Genomic DNA, 23,327 nt, shown 5'->3' with positions numbered 1-23,327 from the left:
TCAAGGAGATGCTACTGGGAAGTCCATGAGGTCCAATGTTAACGCCCAGGTGGAGGACCAACGTGCCCTTGTGAGCAGCGACATCTTGTGTCCATCACATCATACTGCAGCCTCTTCCCTGCGATCGCGGAGCTCTGTTTCTGCTGTGGGGAGTCCAGGCACCATCTGGCTCCAGTGGAACCTCCATCCTAATGGGCTAACAAGACGACAGTTGTGTTAAAAATGCACTATGTGAGGTCATGGTAAATGCTGTTCAACAACAGCAACAAATTTAGGTAGGAAAACAAGGAAGCTGTACTTCAGATGGGTGACCAGGAAGGCTTCTTGGAGGAGGTGATATCTAAGGTGCCTTTTGGGGAACTCATTCACACGAAAACCAAGGGAAGGGTGAGTGCAAAGGTTGGTGGAACAGGGGAGAAACTTCATATTCTATTACAAGCTAATCACTGCAGGATGTTGCCTCTAAACCTAAATTACACACAATGGTCCATCTCTGGGAGCACGGCATCCCAGGTAATGAGAATTAAGCCAAAATACCTCCGTTTAGCTCACAGAAAACTGCCTGACCAGGCCCAGCTATGAACAGCTGCAAGAGGAAGAAGTCGGAGGCTGCCGGGAACCAGGAAATGCTTGCTGTTACTCCCTCCCCTTTAGTAGAAAAGAAGCTTGAATCCTAACTCAGGTAAGATGGATCTTGGGGCACAGTCCACTGCCTTCTCTGTCTGCTGGCTTTCCAGATACAGTCGCTACTCCTTGCCCCAACCCTTCATATTTTCCTGTTGTGCTGCGAGTTGTAGGAGCTTGGCCTTGGGCCGCAAAAAGTTGGATGAGGGGCACAGAGGGGGCCCCTGCAGGGTGATGGGGGCAGGGTGGTTGGTGGCAGGGACCCTGAAGACCTTCCTGAGCCACTTCGGCAAACTCCCTCAGGACCCAGGACTGGATGGGGAGTGTGGGCTTCAATGATGCCTTGTCGGGTGCAGACAGCCCCAAGTTACCACTTGAAATCACAGTCTGTTACTTCCTGTGTGTCTGGCCCCTGGGCCAGTCTCAGTGGGACTGTTGTCTGTCTGGACACACCATATCTGCTGGGGCTGGAGTATTGGGTATGGCTTCTCCCCTCACTGTCGGGCTCCGAGCTGGGAGGAGGGAGTCTCACTGGGCACTGACCCAGACCTTCCAGATCCAGACCTCGGTGTGCTGCTTGGACTTCCGCCCAGCGTGGTGGATGCAGGGTAGTCAGCCTTCCTCCCTGGTGACCCTTACAGTGGGCAGAGGCAGGAGTCAGGCCCAGGGCCTCACTTCAGCTCCATCCTGCTGGTCAAAGCACCCCCACTCGGATTGGGAGTGGGGGCAGAGAGCTGCCAGATGGCCACGTGTCAGGCAGCATCCTTCGATTCTGGTCCATATTCTGCCTCCGGTTCTCTGCCGCCTGGCTTCCCTATCTTGAAATGAGTGATGTATTCAGTGCTCCCCAAATCAGGGGTGCCTTTCTCTGCTTGTGCTGTGCTAAGTCGCTTCAGTTGTGTTGGACTCTTTGTGACCCTATGGACCCCTATGGATGCTAGGGACCCTGTGGGACCCAGAGGAGCCCATGCCAGGCTCCTCTGTCTGTGGGATTCTCTGGGGCAAGAGTACTGAAGCGGATTGCCATGCCATTCTCCAGGGGCCCTTTTTCTGTGGTTCCTGCTTAATGTGGAGTGGTTTTAAAATAAACTGGGTGGAGGGAGTTGGAGAGACAGGAGAGTGGTCACCCAACTGCTTGCCTCTCTCCTCTTCTCTCCTTCTCCTCCCCTTATGTGACCCTCATTTTTTTTTTGAGGATTTCAAGCAATTGCTCATTTTAAAAATTTTATTTTATTAAAGTATATTTGATTTATAATGTGTTAATTTCTGCTGTACAGCAAAGTGACTCAGCTATTCATGTATATTCTCTTTCATATTCTTTCCCATTACACTTTTTCACAGAATATTGAATATAGTTCCCTGTGCTATATAGTAAGGCCTTGTTGTTTATCTATCATGTGTATAATAGTTTGCATCTTCTAATCCCAAACTCTCAGTCCATCCCTCCCCCAACCCCCCTTGGCAACCACATGCCTGTGAGTCCATTTCTGTTTCATAGACAAGTTCATTTGTGTATATGTGACCCTCTCTTATCTATTCACCCATCCATCCCACCATCCACTCATTCATACTGTAAAGAACACCCACAAACGAGAACATTACCAGTAATGCCCCCGTCTATAATCCCCACCCTGAATCCTTCACACCATCACTGTCCTCTTCCTCTTTTTTTTTTCTTATAATGAAAAGAATTTTTATGTTTTTTAAGAAATGTACTTCCAAGGGGGAATACAAGCTCTTTAGAACAATTTTTGACTGTGCTGGGTCTTCATTGCTGCACTGGCTTTTCTCTAGTTGTGGCGAGCGGGGGCTCCTCTTGGTTTCAGTGCTTGGGCTTCTCATTGCGGTGACTTCTCTTGTTGTGGACGGTGGGCTCCAGGGTGCGCTGGCTTTGGTAGTTGAGGCATGTGGGCTCAGTGATTGCAGCTCCTGGGCTCTAGAGCATAGGCTCAGTAATTGTGGCACACGGGCTTAGCTGCTCTGTGGCATGGGGATCCTCCCGGACCAGGGATCGACTCCCCTGTCCCCTGAGAAGGCAGGCAGACTTCCAACCACTGGACCACCAAGAGAGTCCCCCCAGGTTCCCAAGAGAATTAATGTGTCAAGTAACGGGAAGCCCAGACAGAGGGCTCCAGGGTTGCCAGGTTTGGAGGCTCAACAACAACATTTCAGGCTCAAATCCTGCTGGTCTCAGGGTTACAGTGTGACAGGGAAGAACAAATCTAACTCCACATTACATCTGCTTCTTAGTTTAACTCCATGCTCTGCAGCCTGTGCTTACCCCTGCTGGCTATGCACCTCTCCTAAAAGGATGCTGCCTGCAGCCTCTTCTCAGGGATCTGACCTCCAAGAGCCCACTCATATGAAGATGAAAAGTTGTGGAGCAGAGAATAACATGCGTCTTGTTAGAGGTTTACAGGAGCGTTGTGACCTGACCTACATGGATGGCTGCAGGAACAAAGAATTCCTGTACCAGCAAGTCTGCAACAACAACCACACCCCTCCCTTACCTGGCCTTAAAAAGGTTTTACTGAATCCCTCTGGGGAGTTCAGGGTGTTGGGGTGGAAGCCACCCCTCTCTTTGTATGGCCTGTGATAAACGTTTCTCTGCTTCAGGCTCTAACATTATGGTTTGTTTGGCCTCACCGTGCATCGGGCACATGGACTTGTGACCGGGAACAAGATGGCTGCCTGAGCTCCAGACATCACACATAGTCCCAGAAACAACCAAGAAGAGAGAGAGTCTCTTCTTCCTGTCCCCTTTCAAGACAGAGGATGCCATCCCTCAAAGCCCCTGCAGACACCCTCTCTGGTCCCATTTCTGAGCCTGTCCCAGGGAGGGTGTGGGACCCCTGGTGAACCGTCACCACCAGCGGCAACTCCCCCATCTGAGCACAAATAGGCCTGACTAAGAGGAAGTGTAGGGTGAGCTGGGTGTGCTCCAGCAGAAGCCCTTCCCCGAGACGCACTCCCAGGCCCCAGTGAATGGGGTGCTCTCAGCCCCTGGCCTGGGAAGGCAACTTTCTAGGAGGCAGACATAGACACTGAAGAAGAAAGGAGTAAGTGAGTGACATCATCTTAGGCCATGCCAAACACCACAGAAAAGTCATGCCAGATGCCAAGATGCAGAGAGACCCGGGGATTGGTCTGCCTTCCCGAGGAGGCGCCCCCCAGGATGAGTGTGGGCAGAGGAGTGGGCACACGTTTAGGGGACAGTACGGCAGAGCAGTAGAAAGGGACCAGCAGGTGAGGCTGGCGGGCTGGGTGGCCCCGGGAGCCCCAGTGCCATCTGGGTGGGGGGGGGCACCTGCAGACAGGCGTGCTGGGGGTGGAATGTGGGCTGAGAATGTGGGCAGGCCATTCTCCGGTTGCTGGGTGACCACAGACACATTTGGGTGTTGCGGGAGCAAGGCTGGGGAGGGCCTGGCACATGGGGGACCACCAGCAAAACTCGTTCTATAACCACCACACATCGGAGGCCAAGGACCAGCCAGAGAGGGGGCAGGATGATGTCTCGCTGGGCCTCCAGGGCACAATATATGAGAATGTAGGGTCCAAGGACCCCAAGTTCCAGGGTCTGGATGATGGGGACCTGAAACTGGAATACCAAGAAGAGGAGATTCCCCCCGAGGAGGTGGCTGGGGAAGAATCTGTAGATGCCCAGAACCCAGAAGAGGCCCTCTTGGAGCTCGAGAGGGTTCTGGAGAAAGATGTGGAGGAGGGCGTGCCTGAGATGAGGTGGGCTGGAGAGCGGGCACCTAGGCTGGGGTGTGGCAGGGGTGTCCCTGGGGGTGGCTGCACTGGCCTGGGTCCTCTGGACCCATGCCCTCACTCTTAAGCGTGAAGGGGTCAGCTCCTTGCTGCCCCGAGGAGGATGTCGGCAAACTGCCCCTGTCCATGTGGCAGGAGACTTGGAGTGGGCAGAAGTCAGATGGCAGAGTTGAGAGGTTGTGAGCAGCCATCCACAGACAGAAAATGAAGCTCTAAAGCTGAAATCCTTCCAAGTACCACAAATCACCAGAAATGTTTTTGGGTGAGAGGAGGACACCGGGAAATGAGTGGGTGCTCCCTCCTACCTGTGGGACCCTGTGCCCTGGGATATGCCTGGGTTCCTTGGCTGGAAGCCCTCAGCCCCTACTCCTGGGTCAGCACACATCTCCTTGGACACAGACGGGGCCTTTGCCCTCCGGGCACATTGATTTCCAGCTCCCACAGAGCTGGTGTGACGAGTACACAGATGGCGTGTGATGTGGCTGGTCAGGCAGGGGAATGCGGGCATGGGTGGGACTTGGGGAGTTCGTCTGAGCCAGGAGGGGAGACGGGATGTCTGGGGCTCTCAGGGGCTTCCTGGGGGCACTCGCCCTGGCTCAGCGTCCCCTTTGGGGCCCGGCAGTGGGGAATTGAGGGACTGGCTGGTGGCAGAGCTACGATTTCAGACCAGGTCTTGGTGGTGCCGGGTTCTCCTCTAGAGGACAGGGCGGGAGCAGAAGGGTGGGGCTGCCTGCTCGGGGAGCAAGGGCTCGACCTCACCATCCACCTCCCCCTAGGCGGCTCTCCATCTCCCAGAGGATCCCTCGCACCTCCATGAGGCCAGAGAGAAAGAAGAGGAGGCGGCTCTTTGAGCTGGCGAAGCCCAAGACCAACTGGCAAGTCTTGAAAGACAGGTGAGGCAACGGGCCGGTGGGCAGCTGGCCTGGCGGGTGTGGTGGTGGTGGGGGGCAGTCTGAGAAAGGATGAGCAGCAGCCCCAGACCGACCTGGTCCAGCAGAGCCCAGTGTGGAGGCTGGCAGGCCTGTCTCCCGCAGGACGGGGTGCTGCTGCAGGGGCCATGCCTGGGTGTCCCCGCGCATGCGGAGCCTGCAGTTCTGTATCTACTGGTGAGTCTGGGGCCCCCTCCTCTCCTGGGTGGGGGAGCGCCGAGGGCTCTGCACTGGGCCCTACCCCAGGATTCTCAGTTCCACCCGGAGCTCTGGACCCCACCCCCTGCCTGAGGTGGGTCTGTGCCAGTACTGCCTGGGCTCCCTTCTCAGTTATGCCTCTTTTTTTTCCAGCTCCCTGTTTCTCTGAATACCAGCCTTGCTAAATAGTCTACGCTCTCCCGTGCCCCTAAGGCCTCCCTGTCTTGTTCCTCTCTGACCGGCCTCTGCTGCCATCCACTTGCTCTCTCCCTTTCTCCCCCTCTAGTTGCACTCCTCCCACTGTTTGTGCTCATGGGGTGCCCTGAGCTCTGCTTCTGAGTGGGGTACACCCACTGGGGCTGGCTCCCCTCATGAGCCCTGCTGGCTATGTTCCAGGCCATCCGTGTACTGGACAGAGAGATTTCTCGAGGACACCACCCTCACCATCACAGTACCTGGTAGGTCCACCTGTCCTTTGCCTGTTCTTCTTTGTGGGGATGCTGGAGTGGGGACTGGGGCTGGCCTGGTGCCTATGGCCCGGTTGCCCCTATCTCACCCTGACCTGTGCCTGGCTCTGATAGGGTAGACTTTGGGGCCTCCCAGGCCCAAGCCTCTCAGGGCCCCTGTGGGACTGCCCCTCCCCTGTCTTTCAGGAGTGTCCCCCCAGTCTTCCAGGGAGGGTGTCTCCTCTCCTAGCTGGAGGTTGGTCCTGGGGGAGGGGTGGGAGCAAACTCTCCAGGGGAAATCGCAGTTTGTATCTCAGCCAAAGTGGGGTCAGTATAAACTTCACAAAAGACCCCTTCCTTTCCAGAGCTTGTATCTGGAGAGACACTCAGAGCCTCAAGGCAAGTTCTCACTCAGGTTTAGAATTCTCCCCACCCCCAGTTAGCACGGAGGCCCCCTGAAGCCAAGGCCCATCCTGACTTCAGGCCCAAATCCACAGCAGGGCCAAGGAGCAGAGGGGCCTGAGCAACCCCCCTCATGTGTCCTGTGGTCCCCAGTGGGGGTGGCTGGTGTGAGCTGTCACCTGGTGTGAAGCCACGTCAGGAGGAAGAGAGCCCTAGGTGGGAGGGGAGGGCAGCTTTCCAGGGCAGCTGCTTCTCCTTTTGTGCAGAGGTGTCCCGCCGGGTGGAGGAGCTGGCCAGACCCAAGAGGTTCTACTCGGAGTATTACAACAACAACAGGTAGGGGGTTCTGGGCAGAGACCTCTCTCCATCAGGGTGTTGTAGCAGGGGAGGGCCCAGGTCTGGGGGCCAGGTGACCATCCGTGCAGCCTGGGCCTTGGGCACCAAGCCTTTGAGGCCCAGTGGCCCAGATGGGATGGGATGCTGGTGGGTCTCAAGGCAGGTGCTCGAGTCCCCTAGGCAGCAGGTGGCTGTGAGATTTACAGTTTTAGGTGCCTGCCTCCTGGTGCGACTCTGTCTTAGCACATGGGGCTTCCATGATGGCTAACGTGGGGTCTGAAGTTATTCCACACAGACTCTGCTTTCATCTCTCACTCACACATGGAAAGATAAGTGACTGAGGGGAGTCCCACTTACGGGTGTTAACCGGTTCCAGCCACTGGCTCTGTGCCGGTCTTGTGACAATAGCTTTTCCCCTTAGTGCTGGTCAGAGCATAATATGGAGGTACCTCTGAGGGACCAGTAATCGGGGTGACCTCTGTGGGACCTGTGATCTGGTACAAACAGTTCTGTTGTGCTCACCCCAGAGGGGAGGGCACCGGGCCTTCTGTTGGGCTGACAACATTTATCTGCTTCATTCCAGCCTCACCCCAGATTACAGGTCACACAGAGGTCACCCCAGATTACAGAACTGCATGCCAGGCTCACAGAGGTGAAAATAAGAGAGGAATCGGCCTCGGATCAATGAAATAAGGCTGTTTCTGGGGCAGAGGCAGAGCTGAGACATGAGTTTGGGGGGCAGGCAGGGCTCACTTCATCCCTTTGGTCCACCTCCTGACCCCATCCTGATGGCGGGGGCTGTGGGGATGGCAGGGAGGGTATGACCCAGGAGAGCATTGCTCCATCCTTGAGAGGAAGGTGGGGCTCTGTTAGGGGTCTTTTAAGGACTCATCTTAGAGGGATTAGAAAACCCTCTTCTGCACCAGGCTCCCCTGAACCCCAGAATCACAGAGGAGTCGCACGTGCATGCACAGACACATCTTCCTGAAGGGCCAGGGTCTCAGATACACACAGACACGGCCCCCGGGTTGGCTGGGGTCTCAGACTTAGGCTCTCCTTTAGGACCACTTCTATCTGGCCCATTCCGCGGTCCACCTTGGAGTATCGAGCGTCCAATCGCCTACGGGAACTGGCCACCCCTAAGGTCCGAAACAACATCTGGAGCATAAGCATGTCCGAGGTGGGTGCCCTTCCGTCGCTGGAGCTCCCTGGCTCCCTCTGGGGGGCCCGCCTGCCCCCCCACCCCCACCCAGGGGCTCAGAGGACACACAAGGACAAGAGGGAACAGGCGTGTGGCTGCTTCTCTTAGCCATCGGGAGTCCCAGTGTAGGTTCAAGAAGCCCCGCCCCTTTACTTTCCCCGCCCCTCCACTTCCCCCACTCCCTTTACTCCCCTCCACGCCCACCCCCCACCCTTTGCTTTCCTCCCACCACTTGAAGGCGGGCAGGGACCACGCTCCTCTGCCGGTCAGGTCAGCGCGGAGGGGAGCCCCAAGCCATCTGCTTGAATGAGTGCATGACAACCGGTTCAGAGGTGACACCAGAGTTCAGTCCATCCTGAATCCGGCCCTTATCTCTCCCCATGGCATGTGGGACCTTAGTTCCCTGACCAGGGATCGAACCTGGGCCTCCTACATTGGGAAAAGTGAAAGTAAGAGTCTTAGTTGCTCAGTTGTGTCCGACCATTTGTGACCCCCATGAATTGTAGCCTACTGAGCGACTGATCTGATCTGATCTGAGGCTCCTTTGTCCTTAGAATTCTCCAGGCGAGAATACTGGAGTTGGTTGCCATTTCCTTTTCCAGGGGATCTTCTCGACCCAAGGATCGAAGCCCGGTCTCCTGCATTGTAGGCAGATTCTTTTACCATCTGAGCCACCTGCATTAGAAGGGGGAGTCTTAACACCTGGACCACCTGGGAAGTCCTGGGCCATGTGGTTTAACATACATTGAAGAGCTTGTCCCTGGGTGTTTTTGTGTGGTTGTTTGATAGACCAACCCTCCCCACCCGCTCCTAACTTGAAGACTTTTACAACTGAATTCAGACATCACACGGTTTGTGATGGTTTAAAACCATACCAACAATGGGGAGCAGTTTTTCAGAGCTATTCTTTGGGCTGCAGTCCTCATTTTGCCCCAAATAAAGCTAACTCACAACTCTCAAAAAGATAAAAAAATAAAAATAAAGTAATAAACATACCAACAATGGTCCAACTAGAAGAATTTAACAATAATACCTTAGTGTTCAAATCCCCAATCCATGTTCCATTTCCCCAGTTGTCTCAAAGAAGGCTTCACAGTCAGTTGGATCGGACAAGGATCCAGAGGAGAGTCTGGCCTCAGCTTTTCCCAGCAGGTATACCTGCTGTTTTCCCGGCTCCCCACCCTGCCTCTGCTGGTTCAGCCTTTAAGCCCTTTTATGCTCCAGCACCCTCTGTGGCTCCCCAGTGCCTGAGAAAGCTGGCAGGATGGGCCCTTCTCCATCCTTACTCTCCCTTGTGCCTCCCGGGGGACTAAATGAAGGTCCCTCAACAGGTCTCCGGCCCTGGCATGCACAGGGCATGGAGTGGTCATCAATATTATTTGAATGTGTGGATGAATGAATTTTCCCTGCCTGTCACCCCTCCAGGCTGGCGGTCCCCTGAGGGTAGGACTGCAGGCTGATTTATCCACCTCAGCTGGTGACTGGAGCTGTGCGGACCGTTGATGGGGGAGAGAAGGAGGGGAAGAAAGGAGTGGGGATGGAATGGGTGGTTGAGAGGGACATGAAATTGTAAACACCAGGATGTCTTTGGTATGAGTAGTATATGTGATTTCTAAGCAGCACAATTTCAGGAGGAAAGAGACACACATTTTAATGATGGCCCTAAGGATCATTTCAGCCAATCCTCTGCCTCTGGGCAGTATCCTACCCAGCAGAGTGCACCCAGTGGAGAGCTTCTGTAAAACGTTAAATGTTTCACACAAAGTGCTTGTGCAATTTACCCTCCTACCAGCCATTCATCGGGTCTCTGTCCTCCCACCTTCCTGCCAGGGCTGGATAAAGCCAGACTTGGTCACTTTTGCCAAATTTGTTGGCATGGAGTGATATTTTGCTGCTTAATTTACATTTCCCTGGTGCACAGAAAGGATTATTGATCCTTTGGGTTTACTTTCCTTCATGATTAGCTATTTCCTACTGATTTTTCATGTTATTGGCTTAGAGAACCTCTTTATATATCATGGCTACTAATCCTTTGCCATGAAATTAAAAGATGCTTACTCCTTGGAAGGAAAGTTATGACCAACCTAGATAGCATATTCAAAAGCAGAGACATTACTTTGCCAACAAAGGTTCGTCTAGTCAAGGCTATGGTTTTTCCTGTGGTCATGTATGGGTGTGAGAGTTGGACTGTGAAGAAGGCTGAGCGCCGAAGAATTGATGCTTTTGAACTGTGGTGTTGGAGAAGACTCTTGAGACTCCCTTGGACTGCAAGGAGATCCAACCAGTCCATTCTGAAGGAGATCAGCCCTGGGATTTCTTTGGAAGGAATGATGCTAAAGCTGAAACTCCAGTACTTTGGCCACCTCATGAGAAGAGCTGACTCATTGGAAAAGACTCTGATGCTGGGAGGGATGGAGGGCAGGAGGAGAAGGGGACAACAGAGGATGAGATGGCTGGATGGCATCACTGACTCGATGGACGTGAGTTTGGGTGAACTCTGAGAGTTGGTGATGGACAGGGAGGCCTGGCGTGCTGCGATTCATGGGGTTGCAAAGAGTCGGACACGACTGAGCGACTGATCTGATCTGAATCCTTTGCTGAACACACTGCAGACTAACTTCCTAGCCAGTCTTTTGTCTTTCAGCGTTGCTTACGGGATCTTTTCACCCAGGGGTGTGTGAAACAGCTCAGGCTGCTTTACTCTTTCCCTCTAACTCTGTTTCTAGGTGTCCCAAGTGTCCAGGGCAGCCCGGATGGCCATTCCCAGTTCAAGGATCATCCGACTGGCAAAGCCCAAGGCTCCAGCCACCCTGCTGGAAGAGTGGGATCCCATGCCAAAACCCAAGCCACATGTGTCAGACTATAACCGCCTTCTTCACCTGGCCAGTAAGTGGGTCCCGGGGGATGCCCGATGTCTCATGAAGCACCCTTCCACACTGGATGCAGTTGGGAGCAGCCGGTCCCCTTGGAGCTGGTTCTACAAGATTCGTGTTCCCCTGACTCCCACTAACCTGCAGACCCACTGTCTGAATCCCTGTGGGCAGTTCATACTGCATCTGCTCGCATTCCCTGGGGGCTGGCAGAGGGCATCACTCCCCCTGGGATGGGGGTTGTGGGCCTGAGCCGAGTGCGCCATCTGAGTGGGTCTTCCAGCATGGCACGTAGGCACAGAAGGGAAACCTGGGATGCAGGCCAGTGCCTGGAGAGCCAAGCTGGGACCTAAGGGTGCTGGCCAGAGTCTCTGCCTGTCTTTGAAAACAAAGGAAGACCTGGCTCCCCCACAACAGAAGTAATATGCAGTAATTGTAGGGAATCTGAAAAATGTAGCAAGGCATGAAGAAAGGGATCTCACCACCCAAAGGTGGTCAGGGGCTTTGGGAAACTTAAGTGTGCCCCAGCTCCTGGTACAGGATCACCAGGGAGCTTGACTGGCCATTTCGGTTTACTCTGCTGTGTCTTTTTCTCAGTTTCCTATTTCCTGTTTTTATTGGGGGATTGGGGGAGGGAATTAATTTGCAGCAGCTCTTTATGTAAGATGATCACTAACCCTTTGTCGAGCACTTTGCAAAGTAACTTCTTCCCAGTCATTTTTCTTTCGAGCTTGCTTATAGTTTCTTTTGTTTGTTGATTCATTCACCTGTTCCCTTGGTGGTGGTTTAGTCGCTCAGTTGCGTCCTCAACTCTTTGTGCCCCCATGGACCGTAGCCAGGCTCCTCTGTCCATGGGATTCTCCAGGCAAGAGCACTGGAGTGGGTTGCCATTTCCTCCTCCAGGGGATCTTCCCGACCCAAGGATTGAACCCAAGTCTCCTGCATTGCAGGCAGATTCTTTACCACTGAGCCACCAGGGAAGCCTCTTAATATTTGTTAAAGTATTCGTTGAATTTGTTAAAGATTGTTTAAATGAACAGAGACACAAGCACACACTCACTTCTGCCTCTCTCTCACACACACACATGCATGGACACACACATCTGGAACATAAGCACATGTACATTTGTACATACACATGTGTGTGTATTCATCCAGGCTTCACAGGAGCATGTTATCAACGCACATCCCTCTGTGTGTGTGTGTATGGATAAGACTGGCGTAGGGCCGTGTATTTCCAACTGCAGACTCCCACCCACTGATGGTTCTGACCAGCATTTAAAAAGTGAAGAGGGGAAACACGCAGTGCAGGGTCCCTGGGCAACACTGGTCCATGCAGTACGGGTTCTGTGTGGCTGTGGACAGGTTGCACTGTTAACTTGTGGCCGATAGATTTTCAGAGCCCAGATGTTACAACAGGGGGAGCCCCTGAGTCTCCCTGAGGACTCCAGGAAGGTGGGCTCTGGCAGGTCCTCCCAAGGCCCCCAGTACCCTCTTTGGGGGCCTCAGCACAGGCTCCCATTGTTTTCACTGAGTGCCTCTCCCCGGAGCTGCAGCTCCTCTGCTGAGTGGAGACGGCCTTTTTGCATTTGCAGAGTCTTGGGGCAAAGAGGGGTTTGGAAAGGAAACCCTCAAAACTGAAGGGCCTAGAGATAGGAGTGCTCACCAGTAGTCACCAGCAGTTACTCGCTCCTGGCCCTCATGTGGGCCAAGCCCTGAGGCTCCCACTGTGGGGGAAGGGGTGGTGAAGAGGTAGGGGGTCCAAGCTACGGGTCTACTCTGAGACCTGTCTGTCCATGACTGAAATGGACTGAATGTCAATCAACCTATTGATTTAATTCAATTAATGGATTTTATTAAAATTAAATAGGATAAAATCCCAGTCCCTATGGGGTGCTGGTCACGTGTAGCTGGTGGACCCTATGGGGAGGACCCAGCTGGGGCCACAGGTGCATGGGCAGTGGGGCTGATGGAGCCCCTGCCTCACCCTCAGCCACCAGGGCACCTATGTCTGCCCCTCCAGTCCCTGTCTGGGCCCGTGACCATTTGAGACATTGTTCTTTATACTCACCCTTCAAAATGCACAGTTCAGTACTTCCCAGTACACTCACAGACAGCCATGGGCACATTACTACAACCCATTTTATTTATTTAAAAAAATTATATATTATTTTATTTATTTAAAAAATTTTATTGAAGTGTAGTTGAATTACAATATTGTGTTAATTTCTGCTGAACAGCAAAGTGACTCAGTTATACCTTCTTTTTCATATTTTTTTCCATTATCTTTTATCACAGGAATTTTCAACTCTTAATTTTGTATTGGGATATAACTGATTAACAATTCTATGACAGTTTCAGGTGAACAGTGAAGGGACTCAGGCATACACATACATGTATCTGTTCTCTCCCAAACTCCCTCCCATCCTGGCTGCCACATACCATTGACTTATATAGAACATAACAGCAGAATTCCAGGTATCACTGGATATTGACTATAGTCCCCTGTGCTCTACAGTGCGACCTTGTCGTTTGTCCATCCTGTGTATAATATAGTTTGCATCTGCTTACCCCAAGCCCCCAATCCTTCCCTTCCCTCCCACCTCCCCCACTGGCACGCACCAGTCTGTTCCCTATGTCCCACAAAATCAAGTCCAGAACATTCCACCACTCCACAGTGACGCCCCATCTCCATCGGCTGGCCCCCTCAGCCCCTCCCCAGCCCCTGACCACCAGGAACCCACTCACTTTGTGGGTCAGCCTGTTCTGGACGTTTCCCACCAGTGGAATCACACCCCGTGTGTCCTTCTGTGTCTGCTTCTCTCACTGAGCATCGTGTTCTCAGGGTCCGTCCATGTGGTAGCGAGTGTCAGGGCTTCTCTTCATGGCTGAGTGATGCTCGCGTGTGTGGAGAGACACGTGTTTATCCATCATCTGCCGAGGGACAGGACACTGAACTTGGGAGCTCTGACTCAGAAGATTGCTCTCCGTGGGGAGGGGGGCTCCGGCTGCTGACACTGCGCCCTCTCTCCCACCCCCTCCAGTGCCCAAGGTCCAGTCGGACAAGTGTGTTCCTGACCGTGACCCACGCTGGGAGGTGCTGGAGGTCACCAAGAAGGCAGTGGCTAGTCCCCGCATCCTGTCTCTGGCAAAACCCCGAGTGCGGAAGGACCTGAATGAGGGCTACAACCCCTCCCACGTGTCCCCTGCCGCCCTGGTGGCGCAGGCGTCCCCTCGCCTGTACGAGCTCGCTACCCCCAAGACCATCACCAAGAAAGCATGAGCCTCAGGCCTGGCCCCTGAGCCCGTTCCCAGTAAACACCCAAGTGCAACCTGACCCTGTGTGTGGCTCTGAGCGCCTTGGCCTGGAGGCGGGAGGACAGTGGCTGAAAAAGGAGAAAATAATAATAATGATGTTTATGTTTGCATCCAGCCTGCAATCCTGCAGTCTTTTTTCCCACTCATGTTCCCCTGCCATCGCCAGCCCCTCGGACAGCACACCTCCCACTCCCCATGTCAGAAATTTCCCTCCAAGTCCTTCTGTCCTGATTTGCTGATCTATAGTGTCCACAGCACCTCAAGCTCTGTGATGAGCCAACTAATGCCTGCTGCACAATTTACTGATCTTTGCAGGGGGAACCTGTTGGGGACCATCAGTGTCTGAAGTCCCCATGTGGGGACCACTGTGCTGAGGTGGAGACTCAGGGTCACAGAGTTGGTGAAAGACTCACAGTCCTCATCCCCATGTGAGCTTCCTACAGCAGCTGGAATAAGTCACCTCAAACAGGGGGCTAGAAATCACACAGATTCATTCGCTGACAATCCTGAAGTCAGGAGTCTAGCTCAGGCCTCATGGGGCTGAATCCAGGCTTGGGCAGGGCTGGTCCTTCTGGAGGCTCCCAGGGAGCATGGGCTTTTCCAGCTTCTAGAGGCACCGCATCCCTGGCTTGTGGCCCCTCCCTCCATCCTCACAGCCAACAGCACAGCATCTCCTGTCTCTCTGTCTCTCACAGCCACTCCCTCTCATAAGGATCCTGTGATGATACTGGGACCCCTGGGGAATCCAGGGTAGTCCTCATCTCAGGGGTCTTAGCTTAATCCCACGTGCAAAGTCCCTTCTGCCTCATGACATGTTTACAGGCCCAGGGACCAGGAGGGGGGTGTCTCTGGGGCCGTTCTTCTGCTGAGCACAGTGGGAGAATCTCTTGTCTGCATCTGCAGTCCTAGACAGTCTCGTTTGCCTCTGGCTCCTGCTCATTCACTTGGGGACCAATTGCTGGGTCCTGAAGGGGTGGCATGCTGAGTGCTCTCACGTCTTCTCTCAAGCCCACCATGCGTCAGGTCCCAAGCCATGATTCCCAGACGCTTTGAGGACACTACTTCACTCAGTAACATAAAGGACAGTTGTTGAGTATTATAGGTGCAGACCTGGACGGAGGTTCAGAAGAAAAAGGTTAAAAAGAAACCCACCCTCATCTTCTCTGAATTACCTGGCAGCACAGATGGATGGATGGACGGATGCCTCGCTGAGCCTGTGGGTGCTCAGCCGCCGAGTGCAGGTTTCTCGCGGGCTGGAAGGGTGATGGCCATGCATGCTCGTCTGGTGATGACGTGACCCCTGCTCTCTCCCTGTTGCTTTGGTGGGTACCACTGTTGTGATGAAGACCAGAAGCATATCCATGCAGACTCACACCCGCGGTGAGTCAGGAGTCCTGCCTGGAACCAGGGTGGCCTGCATCCAGCAGGGTGGACTATGGGGTCAGCTGATTACTGCCCCAAAGATGTCTGGGTCCCAAGCCCTGAGCCTGGGAACATGGCATGCTGGATGGCAGAGGGGCTCCGCAGACAGGGCCCAGGGAGGTTGTTGTGGGTTCCCTGGGTGGGTCCAATACCGTTGCATGTCCTAAGAGAGAAGCTGAGGAGACAGGGTGACACCAAAGCCATGCATTGTGCCCTGGCCTGAGGCAGGAGGGACGCAGCTCTGAAAGGCCCCATGGCCTCCCCTTGGGCCTCGGGAGGGAGGGAGGAGGCCCTGCAGACACTCCCGACCCCCAGGGGATTAGGGTCTGTTGTTTCAGCTACTGATGTGTGGTGAGTAGGAAACCAGTGCAGGTTAGAAATCTTAGACCCTTGGTACCTGCTGTGCTGGCGGAGTGCAGCTCCACCAACAGGGGGGGTCAACCTTAGGGACCTCGTGACACAACGCAAAACAAGGCTTTAAACCAGCCGAGTGTCCGAAATGGCTCACTCATTCTCTTGTCAAAGACCCATCGTGTTTTAGCGTTCCTCTTCAAGCTGAGAAAAAAGCAAACTGCACACTGACATGTCCCAAAGAAATAAAATGTGACCTTAACTGCCCACATGTCAACTATTATATCGTGATTTAGTGAGAGGATAAAGAGGCGTGTATACTTCGTGAGTCCAGTGTGATCTGTGGTCTCCTTTGTTGAGAACAGAAAGGAAAATCTATCCATCTGGGTATAACCATCACTGACGCAGGTGAGCGTAGTCACCCTGCAGTCAGCTTCCACAAGTTTAAGCCCCGCCTGAAGCTGCTCAGAGTCCAGGCTGTTCTCCTGGACCAGCAGCTGCTCGCTGACCCTGCAGGCTGAAGTGTCCAGGACTCAGTAAACCAGAAAGTGTTTGGGCGGAGGAGACTCTGTGCGACCCTCACTCTCAGGGTTGATTTTGGCTCACCGCAAAAGAGCCATGGGTTCTTGCCCTCTACTCTTCCCCAGTAGCATTATTGGACACCTTCTGTGCTATAGGCTCATCTTCCGGTGTCATATCTTTTTGCCTTTTCATACTGTCCATGGGATTTTCCAGGCAGGAATACTGGAGGGGGCTGCCATTTCCTTCTCCAGTGGGTCATGTTTTGTCAGAAGCCTTCACTTGGAACTGTCCTTCTCATGTGGGCTTGTGCGGCACAGCTCAGAGCTTCACTGAGTTACAATACTTTGGCCACCTGATGCGAAGAGCCGACTCACTGGAGAAGACACTGATGCTGGGAAAGATTTGAAGGCCAAAGGAGAAGGGGGTGGCAGAGGATGAGATGGTTAGAGAGCATCACTGACTCAATGGACATGAATTTGAGCAAACTCTGGGAGATAGTGAAGGACAGAGGGGCCTGGCGCACTGCAGTCCATGGGGTCGCAAACGGTTGAACATGACTGAGTGACTGAAGAACAACAACATGTCTGCTCAGGGTCAGGACCTGCCCTGTGATTCATCTGGATAGTGCAGAAATGGGCTTGTTCACGTTTCCTGACAGGACCAGCGTCAGGCTCAGTTCTTCCCCTTTACCTTACCACTTTCAACTTGTGTTACTTCTTTTATGTTTTTTTAAATGTTTCAAAATATGACTCAAGCTCTGTGTCAGGGGCTATAGGTTCCCAGGAACCAGACCATGAGACAGAGGCTGAGACGGGGAAGCATCGGGGGTTGGCCCTCGGGTCGCCACTGGCAGCACTCTGAGCAGAGGCGACAGAGTCCCCACAGGTCCGGCGGGAGCTCTGGAGCCTCGTGCTGTCCCCGTTGGCCTCTGTGGATTCCCAGCAGTGGGGAAACTTCTTGTGTGTGTGATGTGGGGTGGGGTGGGGTATGGGAGGTGTGTGCTGAGGGGACAGATCTACCCACAATACCCACCTCCCTGGAGCTGCTCAGGTCAGGGTGATGTCTGCTGGAAATGGTTCCTCCAGGGCTTCTTTTTCTGGGTGGGGGGTGGGGGGAACTTGCAACAGAAAGATTAGGGGGCTTCCCTCGTGGCTCAGTGGTCAAGAATCTGCCTGTCAACGCAGGAGATACAAGTTCAATCCCTGGTCTGGGAACATCCCACATGCTGCAGATCAACTAAGCCTGTGACGATAACTACTGAGCCTGTGCTCTAAAGCCTGGGAGCTGCAACTGTTGAAGGCCTAGCCCCCTAGAGCCCGTGCTCTGCAACAAGAGAAGTCACCCCAATAAGAAGCCCACACAGCCCAACTAGAGAGTAGCCCCTACTTGCTGCAACTAGAGAAAAGCCCACACAGCAATGAAGACCCAGCACAGCCAAAAATGAATAAATAACACTAAAAAATAAGAAAGGTTAGTGGATGAACCGCTGCCCCCAAGCTGCGAGCACCCAGCACCCCTCCCCTCTGCAGCTCTCCCTCCGCTGGGCTTAGCTGTGGGGGTAGCCCAGACCTTAGCCTACTGCTCAACTGTCAGGCCAGGCACAGCAGTGCCAGGAGAAGGGACTCGGAGGCCCTGCCCATCGCCTTGCTGGACGGTGCATCCTTTGTGCTGCTCCCAAGGCCGGGAACACCCTCTGCAGCTCTCTTTTTCCTCTCTGACCTCTCTGCCGAAGACACTGCTTTTTATTTTCCTAGTTTCCTTTCCTGTCCTCTTTATTTGAAATCATTCCGGTTTACAGAATAATTGCAAGGAAAAGCATAGTAAGAAAACCCCTGCAAACCTTGCCCCCAGACTCAGCCATGCAGTTTGCCTACCTGCTCTGTCATTTGCTCTCCCTTCCATGTCTGTGTTTTGTAGACAGAAAACACGTATTTCTGAAGATCTTGAGAGTGAGCTGCATATGTCGTGGCCCTTGACCCCTGTCATCATCCACTGGGGCAACTCTAACAAAAAGGCCACGGACCAGGGGCTTATGAATAACAGCAATTGTGTTTCTCATCTGCAGACTGGAGTCCAGAATTGGGGTGCCAGCAGATGTGTGGTCTGGTGAGGATTTGCTTCCTGGTTCAAAGGCCATCTTCTGGCTGTGTCCTCATAGGGCAGAAGAGCTGAGGGAGCATTCTGGGATCTCTCTCATCAGGGCAGTAATCCCTTCATGGGGGCTCTGCCTTTCTGATATAATCACATGCCAAGGGCCCACCTCCTCTAACACCAGCACACTGGGGATTGTGTTTTAATATACCAATTTTTAGGACACACAGATATTTTGCCTACAACTGCCCCTAAAGCCTTCATTGTGAATTTTGTAAGAAGTACATCCTCTTACAGAACCACAGAGCAGCTACTGATTCCAAGAAGCTTAATACTGATACAGTGCATTATTCCACCTACATCTGCGTTTCAGCTTTGTCAGTTGATCTAGTGATTTCCCTCCAGCCCAGCATTAGGCAGTGTGTTTAGTTCTCACATCTGGAACATTTCCACAGATCAGTCTTTTATGGTGTTGATATTTTTGAAGAATACTGCCCTTTTCTCCCTTGTTTATGTTGTTGTTCAGTCACTAACTTGTGTCCGACTCCTTGTGACCCGCGGACTGCAGCACGCCAAGCTCCTCTGTCCTTCACTATCTCCCCAGTTTGCTCAAATTTATGTCCATTGAGTCAGTGATGCCCTTTAACCATCTCATTCTCTGCTGCCTTCTTCTCCTTTTGCCTTCAACCTTTCCCAGCGTCAGGGTCTTTTCCAATGAGTGAGCTCCTCACATCAGGTGGCCAAAGTATTGGATTGATTTCCTTTAGGATTGACTGGTTTGATCTCCTTGCAGTCCAAGGGACTCTCAAGAGTCTTCTCTAGCACCACAATTCAGAAGCATCGTTCTTTGGCATTTAGCCTTCTTTATGGTCCAACTCTACATCTGTACATGACTACTAGAAAAACCATAGCTTTGACTATATGGATCTTTGTTGGCAAAGTGATGTCTACTTTTTAATATGCTATCTAGGTTTGTCATAGGTTTTCTTTCCAGGAGCAAGTGTCTTAATTTCATGGCTGCAGTCACGGTCTTCAGTGACTTTGGAGCCCAGGAAAATAAAATCTGCCACTGCTTCTACTTTTCCCCATTCTATTTGCTGCGAAGTGACGGGCTTGGATGCCACAATCTTAGTTTTTTTTTGAATGTTGAGCTTTAAGCCAGCTTTTCCACTCTCCTCTTTCACACTCATCAAAAGGCTCTTTAGTTCCTCTTCACTTTCTGCCATTGGAATGGTGTGTATGTGTGTGCTTAGTCACTCAGTTGTGTCCAATTCTTTGCGACCCTTTGGACTGTAGCCTGCCATGCTCCTCTGTCCATGGGATTTCCCAGGCTAGAATACTGGGGTGGGTTGCCATTTCCTCCTCCAGGGGATCTTCTGGACCCAGGGATTGAACCTGTGTCTCCTGCACTACAGGCATATTCTTTACTTGCTGAGCCATCGGGGAAGCCCATATTGCAGTGGTATCTCCTGCATATCTGAGGTTGTTGATATTTCTCCTGGAAATCTTGATTCCAGCTTGTGATTCATCCAGTCTGGCATTTCGCATGATGCACTCTGCATATAAGTGAAACAAGCAGGGTGATAATATACAGCCTTGTCCTACCCCTTTCCCAATGTTGAACCAGTCAGTTGTTCCATGTGTCTGGTTCTAACTGTTGTTAATAGAATGTTCCTTATTTGAGGTTTGTGTGAAGCCCCTCAAATAGACACAGATTATGCATTCCTGGGCACAAGTGATGGTCTTTCTCAGGGCACACTTCCTCCCCTCACTTGTGGGGTTAATGTTTCTCACCTGGTGGGATGATTGCCTCATTTCTCTAATCTGTGGGAAGAGATTTTCACATTTTTATTTTTAAACTTTATTTTACTGAGGTCTTATTGATTTACAATGTTGTGTTTAATTTCTGCTATACAGCAAAGTGATTCAGTTATGCATATATATACATTCTGTTCACACTTTCCCATTATGGTTTACCACAGGATATTAAATGTAGTTCTCTGTGCTCTACAGAAGGACCTTGTTGTTTACCCATCCTGTATAGAACAGTTTGCGTCTGCTAAGCTGGGACTCCCAGTACAGCCCTCCCTCAGCCCCTCCCCCTTGGCAAGCACAAGTCTGTTCTCTAAGTTTGTGAGTCTGTTTATGTTTTGTAGATGCTCATTTGTGTCATATTTTAGAGCCCACATATAAGTGATATCATATGGTATTTGTCTTTGTCTGGCTTACTTCTTTCTCTGACTTTCATATTTAGTATGAAAATCTTTAGGTCCATCTTCATTGCTGCAAATGGCATCATTTCATTTTTTATGGCTGAATAACATTCCATTGTATATATGTACCAAGTCTTCTATATCCATTCATCTGTTGATGGACATTTAGGTTTTTCTGTGTCTTGGCTATTGTGTATAGTGCTGCTATGAACATTGGGGTGCATGTGTCTTTTTGAATTATAGTTTTGTTTGGACATATGCCCAGGATTGGGATTGCTGGATCATATGGAAATCTATTTTACATTTTCAAGGAAACTCCATACTGTTTTCTATAGTGGCTGCACCAATTTACAGTCCCACCAACATTGTAGGAGGGTTCCATTTTCTCCATACCCTCTCCAGCATTTGTAATTTGTAAATGTTTTAATGATGGCTTTAATGATTGGTGTGAGGTGGTACCTCATTGTAGTTTTGATTTGCATTTCTCCATTAATTAGTGATGCTGAGCATCTTTTCATGTGCTTACTGACCATCTGTCTGTCTTCTTTAGAGAAATGTCTAGTTAGCTCTTCTGCCCATTTTTCCATTGGGTTATTTGTTTTTTTGTTATTAGTTGTTGTGTTGTATGAGCTGTTCATATATTTTGGAAATCAAGCCCTTGATTAATTTGCTTAATAATTTGCAAATATTTTTCTCCAAGTCTGTAGATTGATGGTTCCCTTTGCTCTTGAAAAGCTTGTGAGCTTGGTTAGTTTCCATTTGTTGGTTGTTGTTCAGTCCCTAGGTGGTGTCTGACTCTTTGTGACCCCATGGACTGCAGCACGCCAGGCTTCCCTGTCCTTCACTATCTCTCAGAGTTTGCTCAAACTCATGTCGAGTCCATGATGCCATTCAACCATCTCATCCTCTGTCACCCCCTTCTCCTCCTGCCTTCAATCTTTTCCAGCATCAGGGTCTTTTCCAATGAGTCGGCTCTTCAAATCAGGAAGCCAAGTATTGGAGCTTCAGCTTCAGCATCAGTCCTTCCAATGAATATTTAAGGCTGGTTTCCTTTACCACTGACTGCTTTGATCTCTGCAGTCCAAGGGACTCTCAAGAGTCTTCTCCAGTACCACAATTTGAAAGCATCAATTCTTTGGCGCTCAGCCTTTTTTATGGTCCAACTCTCACATCCATACATGACTGCTGGAAAAACTATAGCTTTGACTATACAAACCTTTGTCGGCAAAATAATGTTTCTGCTTTTTAATACACTATCTAGGTTTGTCATAGCTTTTCTTTCAAGGAGCAAGTGTCTTTTAATTTCATGGTTGCAATCACCATCCACAGTGATTTTGGAGCCCAAGAAAATAAAATCTGCCACTGTTTCCATTTTTTTTCTTATCTATTTGCTATGAAGTGATGGAACCGAATGTCATGATCTTAGTTTTTGAATGTTGAGCTTTAAGCTAGACTTTTCACTCTCTTCTTTCACCTTCATCAAGAGACTCTGGTTCTTCTTCACTTTATTTTTGCTTTTATTTCTGTTGTGTTGGGAGACTGACCTAAGAAAACATTGGTAAGATTTATGTCAGAGGATGTTTTGCCTATGTTCTCTTTTAGCAGTATTTTCGTGTCATGTCTTATATTTAAGCCAACCTGAGTTTATTTTTGTGCATGTGTATGGGAGTGTGCTAACTTCATTGATTTACACATGGCTGTTCAGTTTTCCCAATGCCACTTGCTGAAGAGACTTTCAGTTCAGTTGCTCAGTCGTGTCTGACTCTTTGCAACCCCATGAATCGCAGCACGCCAGGCCTCCCTGTCCATTACCAACTCCCAGAGTTCACTCAAACTTAGATCCATCGAGTCGGTGATGCCATCCAGCCATCTCATCTTCCATCGTCCCCTTCTCCTCCTGCCCCCAATCCCTCCCAGCATCAGAGTCTTTTCCAATGAGTCAACTCTTCGCATGAGGTGGTCAAAGTACTGGAGTTTCAGCTTTAGCATCATTCCTTCCAAAGAAATCCCAGGGCTGATCTCCTTCAGAATGGACTGGTTGGATCTCCTTGCAGGCCAAGGGACTCTTAAGAGTCTTCTCCAACACCATAGTTCAAAAGCATCAATTCTCCGGCACTCAGTTTCTTCACAGTCCAACTCTCGCATCCATACATGACCACTGGAAAAACCATAGCCTTGACTAGACGGACCTTTGTTGGCAAAGTAATGTCTCTGCTTTTGACTGTGCTATCTAGGTTGGTCATAACTTTCCTTACAAGGAGTAAGCGTCTTTTAATTTCATGACTTTCTTCCATTCTTGCTTCCTCTAAGATTAACTGACCGTAGGTGGGGGTGTAATTCTGGGCTCTGTATTCTGTTCCATTGATTCATGCCTGTTTTGTGCCGATACCATGCTGCTTTGATGACTGTAGCTTATACTACTGGGGAAGAAACTTTCAGACCTGGAACCCATCCCTCTCTCCATCCCTCCATCTGCTGCTGTTGTTCAGTTGCCAAGTCATGTCAGACTCTTGACAACCCCAAGAACTGCAGCACACCAGGCTTCCCTGTCCCTCATTTTTGATGATTCTTGTTAAAGCTCCCTCCAAGGAGTCTCCTCTGGTCCCCTAGGCTTACTCAAGCCCTTTCCCTCT

The 23,327-nt window shown here is 51.2% G+C and overlaps 1 protein-coding gene across 2 annotated transcripts; it reads left to right on the top strand.

The window, feature by feature from the left end:
- The first annotated feature begins 560 nt into the window (after window positions 1–560).
- SPMAP2 (sperm microtubule associated protein 2) lies at window positions 561–14,806 on the top strand. Of its 2 annotated transcripts, XM_055566757.1 has the most exons (8): window positions 561–682; window positions 5,172–5,288; window positions 5,430–5,501; window positions 5,919–5,980; window positions 6,637–6,706; window positions 7,769–7,886; window positions 10,634–10,793; window positions 13,822–14,806. In XM_055566757.1, exons 2-8 carry the CDS (start codon window positions 5,209–5,211, stop codon window positions 14,058–14,060), a joined length of 801 nt encoding a protein of 266 aa, XP_055422732.1. In that variant the 5' UTR covers window positions 561–682; window positions 5,172–5,208; the 3' UTR covers window positions 14,061–14,806. The 2 variants fall into 2 exon arrangements, with proteins under 2 accessions (XP_055422732.1, XP_055422733.1); XM_055566758.1 differs by lacking the exon at window positions 5,430–5,501.
- Window positions 14,807–23,327: the final 8,521 nt, after the last annotated feature.

Source organism: Bubalus kerabau, chromosome 1 (assembly GCF_029407905.1).
Source record: "Bubalus kerabau isolate K-KA32 ecotype Philippines breed swamp buffalo chromosome 1, PCC_UOA_SB_1v2, whole genome shotgun sequence".
Taxonomy (NCBI): Eukaryota; Metazoa; Chordata; class Mammalia; order Artiodactyla; family Bovidae; genus Bubalus; species Bubalus kerabau.
The sequence above is the reverse complement of the archived record's forward strand: the minus strand, read 5'-3'. Positions and strand labels throughout refer to the sequence as shown.

Bases quoted from the DNA above. Each gene is read 5' to 3' on its own strand.
- SPMAP2 (XM_055566757.1), top strand. From the start codon at position 5,209: ATGAGGCCAGAGAGAAAGAAGAGGAGGCGGCTCTTTGAGCTGGCGAAG. The intron at 5,289-5,429 runs GTGAGGCAACGG...TGTCTCCCGCAG, and splicing joins TGGCAAGTCTTGAAAGACAG to GACGGGGTGCTGCTGCAGGG. The intron at 10,794-13,821 runs GTAAGTGGGTCC...CACCCCCTCCAG, and splicing joins CCGCCTTCTTCACCTGGCCA to TGCCCAAGGTCCAGTCGGAC.